Here is a 21,680-nt window from a genome sequence, read left to right as displayed (position 1 = left end):
AAAATAGATAAATTGGACTTATAAAAATTAATAACATTTGTGCATCAAAGAGCATTATCAAGAAAGTGAAAAAAACAGCCTACAGAATGGGAGAGAAATATTTACAAATCATATATCTGATAAGGGTTTAATATCCAGGATATATATTTTTAAAAACTCTTACAACTCAACAGCAAAAATACAAATGAATTTGGGACTTCCCTAGTGGTCCAGTGGTTAAGATTCCACCTTCCAATGCAGGGGACGTGGGTTCGATCCCTGGTCAGGGAACTAAGATCCCACATGCCATAGGGCAACTAAGCCCACGCACTGCTACTACTGAGCATGTGGGCTACAACTAGAGAGCCCACGTGCCACAACTACAGAGCCCACATGCTCTGGACCCTGCACACCACAACTACAGAGCCCACACACTCTGGAACCCAAGCTCCACAACAGCTGAGCCCACGCACCACAACTAGAGAGAAGCCTGCACGCCGCAGCAGAGGATCCTGCATGCTGCAACTAAGACCCAACGCAGCCAAAAATAAATTAAATAAACAAATATTGGGACTTCCCTGGTGGTGCAGTGGTTAAGAATCTGCCTGCCAATGCAGGGGACACGGGTTTGAGCCCTGGTCCAGGAAGATCCCACATGTCGCGGAGCAACTAAGCCTGTGCGCCACAACTACTGAGCCTGCACTGTAGAGCCCACGAGTCACAACTACTGAGCCCTCATACCACAACTACTGAAGCCCGCATGCCTAGAGCCTATGCTCCGCAACAAAAGAAGCCACCGCAATGAGAAGCCCGTGCACCACAATGAAGAGTAGCCCCCACTCGCTGCAACTAGAGAAAGCCCACGCACAGCAACGAAGACCCAATGCAGCCACAAATAATTAAATAAATAAATAAATATTAAAATAAAAGAAAAGACAACTGAATTTAAAAATAGGTAAAGGGCTTAAGTAGCCATTTCTCCAAGGAAGATATACAGATGGCCAACAAGCACGTGAAAAGATGTTCAACAGCATTGGTCATTAAGGAAATGCACATTAAAACCACAATAAATGTCACAACTAGTAGGATGCTGTAGTCAAAAATATGGAAAATTATGTGTTGACAAGGATGTGGAGAAATAGAAACCCTCATACATTGCTGGTGGGAATGTAAAATGGTGCAGGAACTGTGGAAAACAGTTCATCAGTTCCTTGAAAGTTAAACGTAGAATTACCATATGACCCAGAAATTTCACTCCTAGGTATATACCCAAGACAAATGAAGAGATATGTCCACAAGGAAATTTGTACAGAATGTTTATATCATTATTCGTAATAGCCAGAAGGTATAAACAACCCAAATGCTCATTAATAGACAAATGGATAATCAAATTGTGGCATATACATATAGTGAAATATTATTCAGCCATAAAAAGGAGTGAAGTACTGATACATGCTACAAATAGGCAGAGCCTCGAAAACATTACGCTAAATGAAAAGCCAGACACAAAATGGTCACATATTGTATGATTTATTTTATGTAATGTATCCATAATAGGCAAATCCATAGAGACAGAAAGCAGATTAGAGATTACCAGGGAACGGGGGAGTGGGGACCAACTACTTAATGAGTACCAGATTTTTTTTGATGAAAAAGTTTTGAAACTAGAGTGAACTAGTGGTTGCACAACATTGTGACTGCACTAAGTACCACTGGACTATACAGTTTAAGATGGTTAATTGTATGTTATGTGAATACAAGTAAAAGAATAATAACATTTTTAACTGAGTCAAGAAGAAATATAAAATATTAATAATTATATATGTAATAATAAAAGCATTTCCACAAAGAAACTGCAAGTCAGGTAACTTCACCAGTGAATTTCTCCAAACATTTAAGGAAAAAATACCACTCTTTTTTTTTTTTTTTTTTTTGCGGTATGCGGGCCTCTCACTGTTGTGGCCTCTCCCGTTGCAGAGCACAGGCTCCGGACACTCAGGCTCAGCGGCCATGGCTCACGGGCCCAGCCGCTCCACGGCATGTGGGATCTTCCCAGACCAGGGCACGAACCCGCGTCCCCTGCATCGGCAGGCGGACTCTCAACCACTGCGCCACCAGGGAAGCCCAAAAAAATACCACTCTTATATGACTTTTCCAGAGAATAGAAGGGATACTTCGATGAGGCCAGATAATTTTGATTCCAAAGCCTGACGAGGACATTACAAGAATGGAAATTATAGACTAATCTTTCTCATGAACAAAATATTAGTAAATAAAATTCAAGGATGTACAAAAAGGTGGTACACCACAACCAAGTGGAGTTTTGTTCCAGAAATGAAGATTGTTTTAACATTTGAAAATCAATCAATACAGTATTCCACATTAACAGTAAAAAGGGAAAAAAGGCACTTGACAAAAATTAATACCTATTCATGATTTTTTTAAGTCTAAAACTAGGATACAAGGGAACTTTATTTGAATCAAGGGTTATCTACAAAAAATCTAGAGAAAACATCGTATTTAGTAGTAACATATTAATAAGGACATTCACTGCCATCACTTGCATTTAATATTGGTACTGGAGGTCCTGGCCAGTGCAGGAAAAAAAAAGAAGCGAAATAAAGAATAAAGAGTGAGGGCTTCCCTGGTGGCGCACTGGTTGAGAGTCCGCCTGCCGATGCAGGGAACACGGGTTCGTGCCCCGGGCCGGGAAGATCCCACATGCCGCGAAGCAGCTGGGCCCGTGAGCCATGGCCGCTGAGCCTGCGCGTCCTGAGCCTGTGCTCCGCAACGGGAGGCCACAGCAGTGAGAGGCCCGCGTACCGCAAAAAAATAAAAATTAAAAAAAAAAAGAATAAAGAGTGAAATATGTGAAGATTAAATAGGTAGAGTTTTAACTGTTATTATTTGCAGACAAAATAATTGTGTATTTTAAAAATCCAAAAGATTCTGCAGATAAGATGTTTAGAATTAATAAGTGAACTTAGCAAGTCACTAGATACAGGATCAATATTCAAAAATTGAATTTTTTTCTATGTAGTAGCAACAAAGAATTAGAACATAAAAAAATTTTAAATACTATTGATAGTAGATCAAAAATTACCAAATACCTAGGAATAAATTTAATGAAGGATATATAAGTGTTCTACGTAGAAATGTGTACAGAGAAAGAAGATCTAATAAATAGAGTATGCTATATTCACAGGTTGGAAACGCAATCTTGCAAAGATGTCAGTTCTTCCCCCAATTGATCTATAAATTAAACACAGTGTCCGTCAAAATCCCAACAGATTTTTTTTGTGGAAATTGATAAGCTCATGAAATCTATATGGAAATGCAAAGGACCACGAATAGCCAAAGTAGTTAAGAACAAAGCTTGAGGACCCAAGACTTTTTCCAAAACTCCAGTACTTAAAACAGAGTGCTATTCACCTAGCACCCAGATCTTAGTTTCTAAATATTATTCTCCAATAAAAGGAACCAAGGCTCTTTGAAAGAAGTGGTTAATTCCACAACTGGAGCATGGAAAATACAAGATGAGCTTGTAACATCTTTTGGTGCCAGTGAGCTAGGAAATGCATGGGAAAGGATGAGGGCATGTTGAAAGGATATAAGAATCAACCTGAAGGAGGGCCTAAAAGCCTAAATCAATTTGAGCAACAAAATAAATAATGATCATATTAAATTATAACCCATAGACTAACACAAATGAGTCCATGCTGATATAAATAAATGAAGGAGAAGGGGCATCTCTTCCTTACAGAAGAATCCCAGTTAATGTACAAGGAATTAGGGAACTACAAAACCACCACCAGGCAAACACTGCAGAATTGTTGCAAGCAAGATGGATGCTAAAATCAGTGGGCAAAAGCTTGAGAAAAATATAGGATATTTTCATAGTTTCAATGTGTCTCCCCCAAGATATTGATCAGTTGCAAAGGGGAAAATAGTAACTTTACAGTGGAGAGACCCAGTAGACATTGCCATAACCAAGTGATCATGGTCGATATGTCAAAATCCTGAAAAACAAGGAAAAACTAAGGAACTGTCACAGATTTGAAGAAACTAAGGAGACACAACTAGATGCAGGCTGGGGTCCTGGATTGGATCACAAGATAGGAAAAGAACATTAGTGAAAAAACTGGTGAAATTCAAACAAAGTCTGTTTGGTGAATACTATACGAGTATTAATATCAAAACATTAGTGTTAATTTCCTGCTTTTGATCATTGTTCTATGGTTATGTAAGATGTGAATGTTGGAAAACTGGGGAGAGAAGTATATATGAACTCTGATATTTTTTGCAACTTTCCTATAAGACCATTTCAAAATAAAAGGTGTTTTTTTTTTTTTTTTTAAACTGGCATGGTATTGACACAAGATGCATTGGTTTCCCAGGGTTGCTGTAACAAAGTACCACAAGCTGGATGGCTTAAAACAACAGAAATTTATCAAACTCTCACAGTTCTGGAAGCTAGAAGTTCGAAATTAAGGTGTTGGCAGGGCCATGCTGCCTCTGAAGGCTATCTAGGGGAGGATCCTTCCTTGCCTCTTCTTAGTTCCTGGTGGTTGTCAGCAATCCTTGATATTTTTTGGCTTGTAGCTGCATCACTTCAGTCTCTGCCTCTGTCTTCACCTGGCCTTCTTCCCTGTGTCTCTGTATATCCTCTCCTCTTCTTCTAAGGACAACAGTCATATTGGATTTATGGTCTACCCTAATCCTAATGTGACCTCATTTTAACTACTAAATAGTCTGCAAAGATGCTATTTCCAAACAAGGTTACATTCTGAGGTAGCAGTTTGACATTAATTTTGAGGGGACACGATTCAACCCAGTACACAAGGATGGGCAGATAAACCAGTGGGATAAAACAGAAACTCTAGAAACAGAACCACACATTGGTCTCACTTACAGCAGATGTGCCATTGCAACACAGTGGGGAAAGAAGTGTCTCTTCAATAAAGGAGTCAAATGAAAATCTGCATGTGGATAAAAAGAACTTTGACTTCTACCTCACATCATACATAAAGACTAATTTCAGATGGATCATAGACCTCAATGTGATAGGTAAAATAACAAATTATTTTCACGATACACACAAGAAATTATCTTCATTATCTGGGGGTTGGCAAAGATTTCTTTAACTGGACACAAATTAAATTAAAAAGCTTTAAATTAAAAGCTTTTGTTCATCAAAAGATAACATTAAGAGAATTAAAAGGTAAGCCATAGAGTATTGCAGTACCCAACAGAGGACTTGCATCTAAAATATTTAAACAGCTCCTACAAATCAATAAGAAAAATATAGTCAACTCATTTTCTTAAATGGACAAAAGACTTGAACAGGCATTTCGTAAAAGAAAATATCCAAACAGGCAATAAGCATATGAAAGGGTCTTAAACATCATTTGGGAAATGCAAAATTAAAACCAAAATGAGATACCACTGAACACCCACCAGACTGGCTAAAAATTTTTAGACTGACCCTACCAAGCTGTGGCAAAGATGTGAACAACTAGAACTTTCATGCACTACCCATAGGAGTAAAACTGGTACAAGCACTTTGGACCAGTAATTCTACTCCTAGATACTCACTCAACAGAAATGAGTCTATATGTCCACTAAAAGACATGTAGAAGAATTTGTATAGCAGCTTGATTCATAATTGCCCCAAATTGGAAGTAACCTAAATATTTGTCAACAGTGGAATGGATAGTTTTATATTCATTCGTAAAATGGAACACTATATGTCAGTCAAAAATATAATTACTGCAACAACATGGATGAATTTCACAAGTAATTGTTGACTGAAAGAAGCCAACACAGGAGAGTATATACCAAATGATCCATTTATGTGAAGTTCAAAAACAAGCATAGTTAATCTACAATGATAAAAATTAGGATAGTGTTAGGGGTGAATATTGATTGGGAAGAGTCATTTCTGGGATGCTGGAAATGTTCTATGTATTGATCTGGGTGATAGTTACAGTGGTGTGTATAATTTTTTTTAATACTTATCTGTATTCTTGAGGCTTTTGCACATTATTAGATGTATATTATATTGATACCTCAATTTTTTAATTAGGAAAAATGTGATATATTAAATATTATTGAAATAAGTGGACTATTGTCAATATAAAAAATTGAGCCTTCTATAAAATATTTGAGATTTTGTTTTAATGAGATTTCACTTGACCTTATATATTTGGATAACATTCTATGGTTCACTGGTCACTTTCTCATAACATGGTAACAGATATGTCATTTGAGTGTATTCTAGAATAAAGATTCTGGATTTTAAGCCATAAATGATATAAATTAATACCAAAAATAAGCAGTTTTAAAATTTTTGTCAAATTCTTATATGGAAATCTCAGTATTGCATTTCTCATTTCTGTCTTTTAGGCTAAGACATCAAGCACACAAAGAATTTTATGCCTACAAACAGGTGAGAGAGATTTACTTAAGATTAGCTTTGATCATGTTCTTCACCAAAAAAATGAGACCTCAGGTTTCCACTCATATTTTAAACTGGGACTAGATTTACTTGTGTTCATTTTAGCATTTTGCTTGCCAATTTGCCATACAAAATACTTCAAGTGTTCCTTTTTTTTTTTTTTTTTTTTTTTTGGCTGTGTTGAGTCTTCGTTACTGTACACGGGCTTTCTCTAGTTGCAGCGAGTGGGGGCTACTCTTCGTTGCAGTGCCTGGGCTTATTGTGGTGGCTTCTCTTAAGTATTACTTGAAGTTACAGAAAGTTCAAATGATAAAATAATATAACGTAACAGGGAACTTTGGCCAATATTTTGGTAAAGAGAAATGCTGTAGCTTAAAATCCTTGAACTTACTATCATCCTAATGGAGTTCAGAGATTCCATTAAATGAAATTTTTACCTTCTTCATTAGAAGACATACTAATTCCTCAGAGGTAACCAGCTGTATTATACTGATCTCATCTCCTCCCCTTTGTGTTTTAAATGTTAGTTCACGTCACACTACTGGAAGTCCAGATACTTCAGTCATTGCTATTAACTCCTAGCCCTTTGTACTATCCCTTTGCTGATATGTTCTTTAAGGTAATAAATTTAGCTTTTCTTGAAGGCCAGTAAAATTTGTTTTTTCTTCCATGTGTCATCCATTAATATTTTACCACTGATACCAAACAGTGGGCCTAGGTGTTCCTTAATTTTCTTTTGACCCTGAGCATGAAATTATTTTTGTCATCCATAGCAATTTAGGAGGGGGGGAGAGGTGGGGGTGGGGGCCAAGCTTCAGTTTATTTGGGTCTTTAATCTTGCTGACACTGATGTTACAGACCATGTCGTCATTTTAGGATTACATATCTTTTTGTCCATGTCTCTTTGAAATCTGAGCTCATTGGTGAGTTCCTTAGATGTCCACACTGATGTCCACAGGTAACCACACATGGGTCTCGTGTGGGATTTAATATACAGAGATGAATGTCTTAGTTTTCTAAAGGAATGAATCTTTTTGTCTCAATTTTTGTCTCAAATGGTTTTTTGAGGAACCTCCACACTGTTTTCCATAGTGGCTGCACCAACTTACATTCCCACCAACAGCGTAGGAGGGTTCCCTTTTCTCCACACCCTCGCCAGCATTTGTTATCTGTAGGCTTTTTAATGATGACCATTCTGACTGGTGGGAGGTGATACCTCATTGTAGTTTTGATTTTCATTTCTCTGATAATTAGTGATGTTGAGCATCTTTTCATGTGCCTGTTGTCCATCTGTATGTCTTCTTTGGAGAACTATTTAGGTCTGCTGCCCATTTTTCATTTGGGTTGTTTGTTTTTTGTTAATGAGTTGTATGAGCTGTTTGTATATTTTGGAAATTAAGCCCTTGTCAGTGGCATCATTTGCAAATATTTTCTCCCAGTCCTTAAGCTGTCTTTTCATTTTGTTTATGGTTTCCTTTGCTGTGCAGAAGCTTTCAAGCTTGATTAGGTCCTATTTGTTTAGAGATGTTCTTTTTAAATAGTCATCTGCCCTCTTGTCATTTTGCATTATTTTTAACTGATATCCAGTCACCACAAAGTCAGGTTAGGGACAGCACCTGGATGAGTTTTAAACCTATTTACATAATTCTGGATAGAGCTAAAGTTTTCTGAGGATACTGATGTATAATAATAAGCAAAGCTTCCAAAATTAAGATTGACCTTACTTTTCAGTCTTTTATAAATTACCAGTCTGTCCCATGAGTCAATACTGTGTTTTACCAAATCATGAGGCAAGCAATCTCATTTACTTTCCCCCCATATTAACACATACTCCAGATAGGCATGTGTTAATTTCTTCTCCCAAAATTTAATCTATTCTCAAAGAGATTTTAAAATTGCTTTTCAGGAGAATACTACACCTTGCTCAAGTTAAAAGAATGTTGCTAAAATGTTCTATCTCAAACTGTAAGAGATTCTCTCTAATACTGAATATGAGGTGAAATGAGCTATATACAGAAAAGAAAAATATTTGTAAGAACAATGAGAAATCTTTTAAATTACAGATTTGAATGGGCATAAAAGCATACTTTTTTTTTGTCTTACAGGTTATATTAAAAGAAAAAGTAAAAGAACTGAATTTACATGAGGTAAGTTGCCTATAAGTATTTTAATCTGCTCTTGAGTATATGCTAACAGAAGTGGTATGCTGTGGTATGCTTAAACATCTATATTTTCACACACTGAAAAAAATTGGGCTTATTTTGATCAGCTTAATAGAATATTTGAGGGTGAGGTCACATAAAAATCAATTTTGTGAAGACTTATAAGAGTGTAAAATAACTCATTTTTAATAGGAATGGTGCCAGTGTAAGATTTCATAGCAGCAGGGATGCTGCTTGCTGTCCATGCTATACGAGTAGGAGATAGATATAAACAAGTTTTTCTACTCAAGATGAATTTGCACTAATTTCACTCTTGAAAATGTTCCCAGAAGTCCTTTCTTACCAATGGCACAAACAAGGCAGTGATTACTTCATGAAGGTGGGGGCTTGGGGAGGTGAGACAGAGGGATGGAATAGGGAAGAGCTATAGGGAGAGATATGAACTCTTGGACTTGTCTAGTAATGAGGTTGCGTGGTTGGGGTGTTCACTATATTGTTATGCTTTCTAAGCTATATACAGATGTGTGTGTGTATCCTGCTATGCACCTTAAGACACGTAGTCTATAGTAATTCTTGTTTATTTTATTCCTTGTCTTGCCACTGATTTCAAATGCTCAGAGTTTTTATTTTTAATTTTAGGGCCCTTTCTCTTCCACCCTTTCTGAGTTTTTTAATTGGTGTTTAAAGCAAGGACTTGAAAAGCTACACACTGTCATATCTATGTTTTATATAGCATAACTGTGGTGAAGCTACATTACCAGTCTCTTCAAAGAGAGTTAAGTTGTGAAATTATTTGAATAATAGTAAAAAAAATAATGATTTATATTATTGTTGAACACTTTGAAATTATCTACTGCTCCTTTGCTCTTTTTTTAAAATATTTATTTATTTGGTTGCACTGGGTCTTAGTTGCGGCAGGTGGGCTCCTTAGTTGTGGCATGCATGTGAGATCTAGTTCCCTGACCAGGGATCAAACCCAGGCCCCCTGCATTGGGAGCTCAGAGTCTTAACCACTGTGCCACCAAGGGAAGTCCCTCCTTTGCTCTTTCTGCATGTTTTTTATCAAAGAGTTGATATGGTACAGCATTTCAGAACTAACCTTGGATTAAACTCAAGCATCAAATACTGTTTGATTTTTAAATTTTTCCTAAAACAGTAACAGAAAGTGATCCTCTTCTGTTTGGAGTCTTTTTGATGACCATAGATGAAAAGATCTAATTCTGACATACATTAACAATACTGAATAACCATGTTTGTCAGGAATAGAAGTCTTCCTTATTGGTTTGACCCATTAGTTTAGAATCTTTATCCTGAATAAGTGAATTGTGTTACATCATTACTCATCAGAGTTAGTATCCCAACCGCACCCACTAATTCCAGTTTCACTGTGCCCAAGAAAACCTAACCTTGCTCTACAACTTGTTTCCAGAGGCCAGTCATGTACTTTTCGCAGTTTGGTCCTTTTTTGATGCACTTCTTTGTGTTGAAACTATTTTGTCAAACTTCTTTGTGTGTGGCCTAATTATACAATGATACATAGCTTGTTCCTGTGTAAGCACACATAATTTCAATATGAATAACGTTATTAGTGAATAATTATAATAGTGGAAAATCAGAGACAAGCTAAATGTCCATCAGTAGTGTGACAAATAAATAAAACATGATACACTGGAAGATTATCCATCAAGAGAGGGAGGGAGGGAGGAAAAGAAGGAAACCTGATACAGTGATTCATACAGTGAGGTACTATACGGCAGGCAAAATTAAGGAACAAGCTCCATCTATAAACACGTCAACCTAGATAGATCTCTAACGGAATCTTGAAAAAGCAAGTTGCAAAATGATATAAATGTTTATATCATGTATGTAAACTAAGATAAACACATTTTTCATGGATTTATATGCATACTGCTTAGTGTTTGAAAAGGATGCATAATGATCACACAGAGGAGGAGAGAAGAGGGAAAAGATTAGGGGAAGTTGGTCAAAAGGGATATTAATTTCATATATAATGTTCTTAATTTTAAAGAAGGAAAGTAAGTTAATATATTATTTTAAAAATACAGTTGAGGAATTCCCTGGAGGTCCAGTGGTTAGGACTCCGTGCTGTCACTGCCAAGGGCCCAGGTTCAATCCCTGATCAGGGAACTAAGATCCCACAAGCCACGTGGCAAAAAAAATCTAAAAAGTACGGTTGAGGGCTTCCCTGGTGGCGCAGTGGTTGAGAGTCCGCCTGCCGATGCAGGGGACACGGGTTCATGCCCCGGTCCGGGAAGATCCCACATGCCACGGAGCGGCTGGGCCCGTGAGCCATGGCCGCTGAGCCTGCGCGTCCGGAGCCTGTGCTCCGCAACGGGAAAGGCCACAACAGTGAGAGGCCCACGTACAGAAAAACAAAAAATGTACAGTTGACCCTTGAACAACATGGGTTTGAACTGCACGGGTCCACTTATACGCAGATTTTTTTCAATAGTGAATACTACAGTATTACACGGTCTGTGGTTGTTTGAATCTGTGGATGATCCCACATGCTGTGCGGTGTGGCCAAAAGTTATAAAAAAACAAAAGAAACATAAATAAATAAGTTGCATCTAATGGAGTCTTGGTATCAAGAGAAACAGAAAAGTGCCATGGAAGCTGTGACACACTGGGGCATGCAAGGTCCTGTGTTAAAGAAGTTGTCAGCACTCAGCTCTAGCTAATTGTTACCATAGGGGAATGTAGGCTATTGCCAACTATTGCCAGATATGGGTTTTTTTTAAGAAAAGCCTGAGAGCCTTGACATTAGTCTGTGATCTGCTTGTCATTTGCATTTAGTCTTTGATTTGTTCACCACAGTGTCCCCAGCTCTGGTTATGGTGAATGGTTGCTTTCTCCACTTAATTTCTTTTGCACCTTTATCAAAAATCAAATGGCCATATTTTTGTGAGTCTATTTCTGGATTCTCTATTCTGTTCCATTGATTTCTGTGCCTATGTCCCTTCACCAATACCACAGTCTTGATTACTGTATTTTTATAGCAAGTCTTAAAATCAGGTAATATGATTCCTCCAACTTTATTCTTCTTTTCCAAAACTGTTTTAGCTAGTCTGGTTCCTTTGCTCTTCCATGTAAATTGTAACAGCAGCTTGTCTATCTGTACACACACAAACAACAACAACAAAAATCCTGCTGGGATCTTGATTAGTATTGCATTAAATATATAAATCAGGGGGAAATTTGGTATCTTTACCATGTTGAGTTTTCTAATCTGTAAACACATTATGTCTTTATATTTGAAGTGTTTTTATAGACAGCATATAGTTAGGTCATGTTTTTTAATCCACCCTGCCAACCTGTCTTTTAATTGATGTGTTTAGACCATTTATGTTCAATGCAATTATTGATGTGTTTGAAATTAGGTCTACTCTTTTACTATTTATCTTCCGCTTTTGCCCCTCTTTCTTATTCCTTTGTCTCCTCCTACCTTCTTTTGGGTTATTTGAACATTTTTAGTATTTTATCTATTGTGATTTTATCTTTTTGTATAATTTTCTAGTGGTTACTTAGGGATTACAAAATAAATACCTAGAATCAATTTTTTAGCACTTCATTTGTAATGTAGAAACCTTATCACCGTATAGATCCCTTTACTTTTACTCCTTTATACAGTAAGTGTCATATTACACCTATATACATTGAAAATGGCATCAGACAGTGTTACATTTTTTACTTTTAACCATCAGATATATTTTAAAGAATTCAGGAGGGGACGAATAGTTTGTTATATTTATCCAAATATTTACCATTTCTGTTGCTCTTAATTCCCAGTTTTCCAAGTTTCCTTCTTATGTCACTTTCCTTCTATGTGATGAACCTCCTTTAGCAATTCTTTGAGAGCAGATCTGCTGGCTATGAATTCTATTAGTTTGCCTTCATCTGAGAATGTCTTTATTTCACCCTTTTTTTTTTTACGATACGCGGGCCTCTCACTGTTGTGGCCTCTCCCGTTGCGGAGCACAGGCTCTGGACGCGCAGGCTCGGCAGCCATGGCTCACTGGCCCAGCCGCTCCGCGGCATGTGGGATCCTCCCAGACCGGGGCACGAACCCGTGTCCCCTGCATCGGCAGGCGGACTCTCAACCACTGCACCACCAGGGAAGCCCCTATTTCACCTTTATTCCTAGGTTATTTCTTTTCCTTCAGCGTTTTTAAAATGTTGTGCCACTTCCTTCTGACCTCCATGGTTTCTGATGAGAAATTCATAGTCATTCGAATCATCAATCTCCTATCCATAATGTGTCATTTTTCTCTGGCTGCTTTCAAGATTTTTTTCTATGTCTTTAGTTTTCAGCAATTTGATTATGATATGTCTCAGCATGGATTTCTTTGGATTTTTCCTGTTTGGGGTTTACTCAGCTTCATAAATATGTAGGTTTGTCTTTCACCAAGCTTTGGAAGTTTTCAGCCATTATTTCTTCAAATATTTTTTCTGTACTGTATTCTTTCTATCCTGCCACTCTCCCAGAGAAGGCCTCATCCACCTGCTGTGGCCATGTGGGCCAATCAGAACCCTGAGCCCACATCTACAGTACAGTACAGTGATACAGCCATCCATATAGCTTCTAAATTTGAACATGTTTGGGTCCATCCCCACTTCTGTCAGGGTGATATTGCCTATACATACAGAAAGGGAAGGAGAACCTGCTCCCTCCTGCATCTCAGCAGAAGGTGGGATCCTAGCTACACAAGGACCAGGAACAGTCATCTTTAGGTCAGTTTTCCTGGATCAGGCAGAGAGTGGGTGAGGAGTCATGTGGCAGACATGCTATGGCCCTGCTCTACCCTACTTTCCACAAGAAGAGACTGTAGGAAGGTAACCCCATTGGAGTTGCCCCCCTGTGTAAAATGAAGTTAGGAACATCTTTTCCTTCTCCTCACCTCCCCACAAGCTCATTCCCTTCCCTTTGGTCCAGTGAGGAGGGGGTCTGGTGGTACAAGTTTTGCCACATCCCTTTCTTATGTAGGAGGAGGTATAAACCCTCTCAGTCTTTCTAGGATTACTGATCAATCTTCTTATAAATCACATTACTCAAATTAATTTTAAAATTATAATATGAATACTTAGAGCCCAACTGAGTTTCGTCCCTCAGTTTAAATTGTAAAAATTGTTTTACAAAAATAGTTTTAAAAAAACCCCAAAGCATGTATAGGGAGCTGACAGTATACAGGACCCTAGAGATTGAGTGGGCAAAGTATAGTCCCTCCCTGCCCTCAAGGAGCACTGATCCCACAGAAAAGAAAGTCATAAGCCAGTGAGGCAAGGACAGTAAAGGGCTGAGCACACTAACACATGAGGGCCATGGAACGGACGTCCCACTGCACTTCAGTTTGGAACAAGAAAGTCAGATCTTTCCTGAGCAGCACAGCCATGTTTAGAGTGCTTTCATAGCTTTTAAAGATTCCAACCTTAAATGACATGTCTGAACTGGGAATGCTGCCTTTGCAAAAGATATGATTATCCTCGTAACTATTCAAGGAAAGGTATATTAGTGTTCACTACCACCATCAAAGAATGATTGTATATTTAAAAGAAAATCATTTTGGCTAAATTCCCTGGGCTGTGGGTCATTTTCATTGTGTGACGTTGTCATGACTCTCCACTCCCTAGCTTGCATTTTGAGGTAAATTTATAGACTGTGTCAACCTCTTGAAAATTGTCAAATCCTTCCTTCTTGGTCATTTTAGGGATCATGCACTCTGTGAATACTAGAAAATTAGGCTTCTTTCCAGTATATATGCTATGGTCACTAAAAGCCATTTTTCCCTTGAAATTTGTTTTATTTATGGGTATAATCTCAGTGTAAAGAAAATGGAATCATGTATACAAGGTGGCAAAATTACCAAGATGTCTGTTTCTTCATATAATTTATCTTAAGAGCAAGGGAACTGACACTTTAAAAAATTTAGGTGATGTAAGTATTATTCCTTATTTTGCTTTTGTAAAAATTGAGGTTTAAGAAAGTTGAGGAAAATGGGCATGTCCTCTAGCTTCTGAGTGTGGAGAAAGAAGGTGACCCTATCTTTCTGAGTCTGGAGCCTTCACATTATGATGCCCCTACTGCACCCACAAACTTGAAGCTTCTGCTGTTCCTCAAGCTGCAAAAAATTACTTTGAAATGCCGTGACCCGACTTCCTTTTGTTCTCTGCAGATGCCATCAATAGCATGTAAAACAAATAAACTCAAGTATCTACAGACTGACCAATCAGTAAATGTATGTCCTAGCCCTGTTTCTGACAGGGCTGATAGGATCTATTCTTTTTTTCTTTTTTTTTTTGACAAGAAAGTAGGGTTTATTGGTGGGCATGGGTAGGGAGGGGGCAGCGCCAAGGCTCTCATGAGTGCAGGGCCCGCCATTTGTCCAGGGGGCCACGATTAGGGATGTACTTGACCCCACAGCCATCTGGGATGAGCCGCTTTTCTGCCACCATGTTTTCAAATTCATCTGCGTTAAACTTAGTAAATCCCCACTTCTTGGAGATGTGGATCTTCTGGTGGCCAGGGAACTTGAACTTGCCCCTGCGGAGGGCCTCAATCAAATGCTCCTTGTTCTGCAGCTTCGTGCGGATGGACATTATGACCTGGCAATGTGGACCCTGGCCACTGTGCCCTGGGGCTTTCCAAAGGCACCATGCATACCTGTCTGGAGCCTAGATTGGGGACAGCATGCCAGTCATTAATGTCCACTGGAAAGGGCTGTCTCCAAGGTCCCTTAGGGCAACCCATACAGGCAACAGGCCGCATACACTACCGAGGAGGCTGCTGTTTGCAGCCATTGCGCACCAGGCCCCCATGGGGAAAAGAGCACAGTCGGCTTAACTGGCCGCAAAGGATCTATTCTTTGACTTCAAAAAATGAAGAGTGATGGGAATGTTTCCTATCCTCATTCTGTGAGGCCAGTATTGCCCTAATATCAAGACCAGTCAATGACATCATAAAAAAAGAAAACTCCAAACCAATATTCCTTATGAATATAGTTGTAAAAATCCTCAACAAAATACTAGCAAACCAAATTCAGCAGCATATAAAAAGGATTATATATCATAACTAAATGGAATTTATCCCAGGAATACAAGGTTGGTTCAACAAAGGAAAATGAGTCAATGTAATACCCCCTATTGACAGAATAAAGGGGTAGGAAGAACACATGACCACCTCAATAGATGTAGAAAAAGCATTTGACAAAATTCAACATTCTTTTATGATAATACTCAATAAACTAGAAGCAGAAGGGAACTTCTGCAACTTGATAAAGATTTCTATGAAAAACCCACAACTGGGCTTCCCTGGTGGTGTAGTGGTTAAGAATCCGCCTGCCAATGCAGGGGACACGGGTTCAAGCCCTGGTCCGGGAAGATCCCACATGCCATGGAGCAACTAAGCCCGTGCGCCACAACTACTGAGCCTGCACTCTAAAGCCCCCAAGCCACGACTACTGAGCCCACATGCCACAACTACTGAGGTCTGCATGCCTAGAGCCTGTGCTCCGCAACAAGAAAAGCCACAACAGTGAGAAGCTCGCACACCGCAATGAAGAGTAGCCCCCGCTCACTGCAACTAGAGAAAGCCCACGCGCAGCAACGAAGACCCAAAGCAACCAATAAATAAATAAAAATTTTAAAAAACAAACAAAAAGACAACTAACATCATACTTAATGAAAGACTGAAAGCTTTTCCTCTTAAGGGGAAACAAGACAAGGATGCCTACTCTTATCACTTTTATTCAACATTGTACTGGAGGAGTCTAGGCAGAGCAGTTAGGCAAGAAAAAGTAATCAAAGGCATCCAGATTTGAAAGAAAGAAGTAAAGCTATATTTGCAGATATGATTTTGTAAACACAGAAACCCCTAAAGAATCCACCAAAAATCACAAGATAAATGAGTTCAATAAATTTCCAGGATAAAGATCAATATACAAAAATCAGCTGTAGGGACTTGCCTGCTGGTCCAGTGGTAAAGAATCTGCCTTCCAATGCAGGGGACGCAGGTTCAATCCCTGGTCAGGGAACTAAGATCCCACATGCCACGGGGTAACTAAGCCCATGCACCACAACAACTGAGCTCACACGCCTCAACTAGAGAGCCTGCACGCGGCAAACTACAGAGCCCACGAGCCCTGGAGCCTGCATGTCACAACTAGAGAAGAGAAAACCCACAGGCCACAGCTAGAGAGAAGCCCATGCGCTGCAAAGAAAGATCCCACATACCTCAACGAACATCCCATGTGCCGCAACTGAGACCCAATGCAGCCAAAAATAAAATAAAGTAAATTAAATAAATAAATAAAATCAGCTGTATTTCTATGCAGTGGCAATGAACAATCTGAAAATGAAATTAAGAAAGCAATTCCAATTACAATAGCATCAAAAAGAACAATATTCCTAGGCATAAATTTAACAAAAGAAGCTCAGACTTGTACACTGAAAAATTATAAAACATCATTGAAAGATATTATAGAAGACCTAAATGAATGGAAAGACATCCTTTGTTCATGGTTTGGAAGACTTACTATTGTTAATATAGCAGTATTCCCCCAAAATATTTACAAAATCAACACAACTCCTGTCAAAATCACAGCTGCCCTTTCTTTTTTTTGTAGAAATTAACAAGCAGAATTTAAAATTCACATGGAAATGCAGGAGGCCCTGAATGGCCAAACACAGTCTTAAAAACAGGAGAGGATTGGAGGATTCACACCTCCCAATATCAGAACTTACTGCCAAGCTACAGTATTTAAGACAGTGTGATACTGGCAGATGGACAGACATACAGATCAATGGAATAGAAATGAGAGTTCAGAAATAAACTCATACACTTATGGTCAATTGATTTTCAACAAGGGTGCCAAGACATCCAATAGGAAAAGAGTAATCTATTCAACAAATGGTTCTGGGATAACTAGATAACCACTTAAAGAATGAAATTGGAGCCCTGCTTCACACCATACACAAAGGAACTCAAAAATGAATCAAAGGGCTTCCCTGGTGGCGCAGTGGTTGAGAGTCCACCTGCCGATGCAGGGGACGTGGGTTCGTGCCCCGGTCCAGGAAGATCCCACATGCCGCGGAGCGGCTGGGCCCGTGAGCCATGGCCACTGAGCTTGCGCGTCCGGAGCCTGTGCTCCGCAATGGGAGAGGCCACAACAGTGAGAGGCCCGCATACAGCAAAAAGAAAGAAAAAAAAAAAAGACATTGAAAAAAAAGAAAGTAAAGAGACAAACCACAGGGAGAAAATATTTGCAAATCTTATATCTGGTAAGAGTTTGGTATCCAGAATACATAAAGAACTCTTACAACTCAATAATAAAAAGCCTACAAAATAAAAAGATCTGCAAATACTTTGTCCCAGTCTTTTTATCCTAACAGGATCTTTTGCAGAGCAAAAGTTTTTAAATTTGATGAACTCCAGTTTATCAATTTTTTTTGGTTGCTTGGTGTCTATGGATGTCCCATTGCTCCAACACCATTTGTTGCAAAGGCTGTCCTTCTGCCATTGAAATGCTTTTGCACCTTTGTCAAAATCAGTTGGCTATCTGATAAGGGATTTGTGTCTAGTATATATAAAGAAGTCTCACAACTCAGTAACAAAAAGAAAAATTACCCAACTAAAAAACGGGCAAAGAATTTGAAAAGACGTTTCTCCAAAGAAGGTATACAAATGGCCAGTAAGCACATTGTTAGTCATTAGGGAAATGCAAATCAAACCCCCAATGAGATGTCACTTCATACCATCTAGGATGGATATAATCAAAGAGATAGACAATAATAATAACCTGAAGATATGGAGAAATTGGAGCCCTCATACACTGCTGGTGAGAATGTGAAATGGTTTGGCCACTTTGGAAAACAGTTTAGTAGTTCCTCAAAAAGTTAAACATAGAGCTACCATATGACCCAGCAATTCTACTCCTAGATATATACCCAAGAGAAATGAAAACTCTTAACAGATACTTGTGCACCAATGTTTAGAGCAAGATTATTCACAACAGCCAAAAGGTATAAACAACCCAAGTGGCCATCAACAGATGAATGGATAAATGTGGTATATTCATATAACGGAATACTATTTTGCCACAAAAATGAAGTATTGATTCATGCTACAGCATGAATGAACTTTGAAGGTATCTTTCTAAGTGAAAGGAGACAGGCACAGAAGACCACATGTTGTATGATACCATTACATGATTCCATTCCATTTTGAAATGACCAGAATAAACAAATCCATCAAGAAAGGAAGTTGATTAGTGGTTGCCAGGGGAGAAGGTGGAATGGGGGGTGACTGCTTATGGACATGGGCTTTTGGAAGCAGATGATAAAAATGTTCTGGAATTAGATAGTACGATGGTTACACAACTCTGTGAATATATGAAAAACTGCTGAATTGTACACTTTACAGGGGTGAATATTATGATGTGTGAATTATATATCTCCATTTTTAAAAAGGAATGAGAGAAACAATCTTGTTGAAACACTGGAAAGTAAAGCTTATTTGCAAAATATGATCTGTAAATTTGTAAAATTAGTTTGACCCTTGAGGGAACTTCTAAGAAGTCAGATCTAAGGCTTTTCTCTTCATGATTGACCTTGGCTTTTGGTCAACTTTAGTGCTTAACACATCAGAATTTATTTTGTTTTTTTTTTCAGGTGACTATGGTTTTAGAATTTTTTAAGAAGAACGTAATAGCCATTAATAGTAACTCCATTTGAAAAGGCTACAAATCTAATTTTGGATTCTGGAAAAATAACCACAGCAACGTCTTGCCCTTTGGTAGGGTCAGCACTGAATATCTACAGGGCAGAGCCAGCAGTCCTCACCCTCTTTCAGAAGGCTATGCTGGGAGGGAAGCTGGGTTAAGGCCAGAGGACCTTTTCACACAATGTAGGAGGTGGGAACATCATTCCCCCTTTACAGATGGGAAGCAGAAGCCCAAAAAAGATCATCCCAAAGTTGGAACCGCTAGTTTCTCATCTTTACCCACAGCTTGTGCTTAACCTTCCTCCAGAAAACAAAACTGGGCTTGAAAATAGTACTCCCATCACTAAATTTAAACGTGAATAAAAACAACTGGTATTGGTAGACTGCCTTACTGCCTCCTCAGGCCTGCCCCCAACCTGAGCTGATGACAGTCCCAGGCAGGGGGTTGGGGGTATGTAATATCTTCACTCTACAGATGAAGCAACAGAGCTTGAGAGGCATCATGATGGCAGAAGTCACACAGCTTGGGTGTCCGAGCCAAGGCCAGCCATCTGTCCTGCCTTCCTCCCTGCTCTCCTGCTGTCTCAGCAGTAATGCCAAATCTGATAAGACAAGTTATCCATGCTCCTCCTCCTGTGAAGATCTTGTCTGCTATATACATAATGCCCTGAGAGCTCCCTGGAGAAGGGTGTTGGAAGACCAACAGCCACAGCACTGGCCACAGGACACCAAGAGCCATGTGTCCTGTCACATAACCTAAGAATACTGGGTTACTTGTTATAGGTTAAGAAACAGGTGACAGGGAGACAGGTCAGCAGTCTGGACAAGAAATGGTGATGGTTGAACCAGGATCCCTGGAGATGAACAGGGAAGCAAGCAGGGAGGAGTTCAAGCTTTGGGCAGACGAAAGTGTAACAGACCTGGGTCCCCAGCCAGACCTGGCCACTCACCTCAGACAACATGGTTACTGCTCTGAGTTTCTGTTTCCCCATTTGTAAAGTGAGTAAATGGGATGATACCTGGTGTCCCTGGGCACTGGTAAGTGCCCAAGAAGTAGTGGTTGGAACCCAGCATCTGGCTTTGAAGAAGGCTTCCTTCCAAGCAGTGGAGCCTAGCCACCTGTCAGAGCAATCCTGCCCCATCTGCACATTTTCATAAGGTTAAATTCAGTGACTCTTGAATAACTTTTTATAAGACAAAGACAGACACTGACAGAAGGACAGTGCCAAAGTAAGGGGCCCCAGGAACTACAAGAAGCATACTACTGCAGGCTGTGCCATGGTTTATAGTTTCCAAGTTATGAAAACTGGAGAAAGGAGAGCCCCAGGGCCTGCCCCAGGGTGCGAGCAGTCCCTTCAGGGGCCCTGCTGCTGAGCAGGCAGAGCATTCCCTGCAGAAAGTCAGCCTCTTGGCACAGCACAGAAAATTACATTATGCTCAGTCTATCTGGTGAGAATAAACCTAAGTCAGACTCTTCTGATGGACTGAAGTAAAGAAACCTGCCTCTTGCTTTCTGTCTTCTCCCATCTGCCCTCCATCTTGAAGACACGTGACAGGAAAAGCAGGAGATTCTTCTTCAGAAGACCTTGCCGATTCGAGCCTGTTTCTTTCACTTAAAGAGTTGTGGGACATTGGAAGTCCCTTCAAATGGCTGGGCCTTGGGGGCCTGCACTTTACATTGGCCTGGGAGAGTCCTTAGCAGATACTTTGCCTCATCTGTGAATCTGTCTTTCAGCTCTGTGCAGTGTGCCTAGAAGACTTCAAGCCTCGAGATGAGTTGGGGATTTGTCCATGTAAGCATGCCTTCCACAGAAAGTAAGTATTGGTGTGGAATTATTTAAGAGGACCTGAGTTTGAGGCACATTGACCAACTCACTTGTAGGCTTGGAGCAGTGCCAGACAAGCTTGATGGCTTCATGACTGGTTTATAATGCAGAAAGCTGAAAGTGCCCTACAGGCTGTTTTGTGTGTGTGTGTGACATTAGGAGGGATCAGGGTGGTGGAACGTGAATACCAAGGCAGGACTTCAGGCAGAGCGCCAGACAAGCCCACACCTCCTTGGAGCCCAGGCTATAAAGAGCTGTTTTACTGGAACTTTCCAATGAGAGTTTCCTTTCCTAAAAACTTATTTTAATCAAAACCATAGTTATGGGCTTCCCTGTTGGCGCAGCGGTTGAGAGTCCGCCTGCCGGTGCGGGGGACACGGGTTCGTGCCCCGGTCCGGGTAGATTCCACATGCTGCGGAGCGGCTGGGCCCATGAGCCATGGCCGCTGAGCCTGCGCGTCCGGAGCCTGTGCTCCGCAACGGGAGAGGCCACAACAGTGAGAGGCCCGTGTACTGCAAAAA

General features: G+C 39.8%; 1 protein-coding gene and 1 non-coding gene across 5 annotated transcripts in view; one reads left to right on the top strand and one right to left on the bottom strand.

Moving 5' to 3' along the window:
- Nucleotides 1-21,680, top strand: part of RNF24 (ring finger protein 24) — a 140,988-nt gene that overhangs the window by 113,844 nt on the left and 5,464 nt on the right. For all 4 annotated transcript variants that reach the window (XM_027078838.1, XM_027078839.1, XM_027078841.1 and 1 more), the window contains 3 exons: nt 6,385-6,427; nt 8,542-8,583; nt 21,069-21,148. In XM_027078838.1, coding sequence (XP_026934639.1) covers nt 6,385-6,427; nt 8,542-8,583; nt 21,069-21,148 — 165 coding nt within the window. The remainder of the gene's footprint in view (nt 1-6,384; nt 6,428-8,541; nt 8,584-21,068; nt 21,149-21,680) is intronic.
- Nucleotides 15,333-15,467, bottom strand: LOC113605474 (small nucleolar RNA SNORA70). The gene has a single exon (XR_003427239.1). It is a non-coding gene; the product is annotated as a small nucleolar RNA SNORA70 (small nucleolar RNA).

Source organism: Aethalodelphis obliquidens, unplaced genomic scaffold, assembly GCF_003676395.1.
Source record: "Aethalodelphis obliquidens isolate GAN/ISIS:26980383/991018 unplaced genomic scaffold, ASM367639v1 scaffold42, whole genome shotgun sequence".
Taxonomy (NCBI): domain Eukaryota; kingdom Metazoa; phylum Chordata; class Mammalia; order Artiodactyla; family Delphinidae; genus Aethalodelphis; species Aethalodelphis obliquidens.
This window is presented reverse-complemented; position numbering and strand designations above follow the sequence as displayed.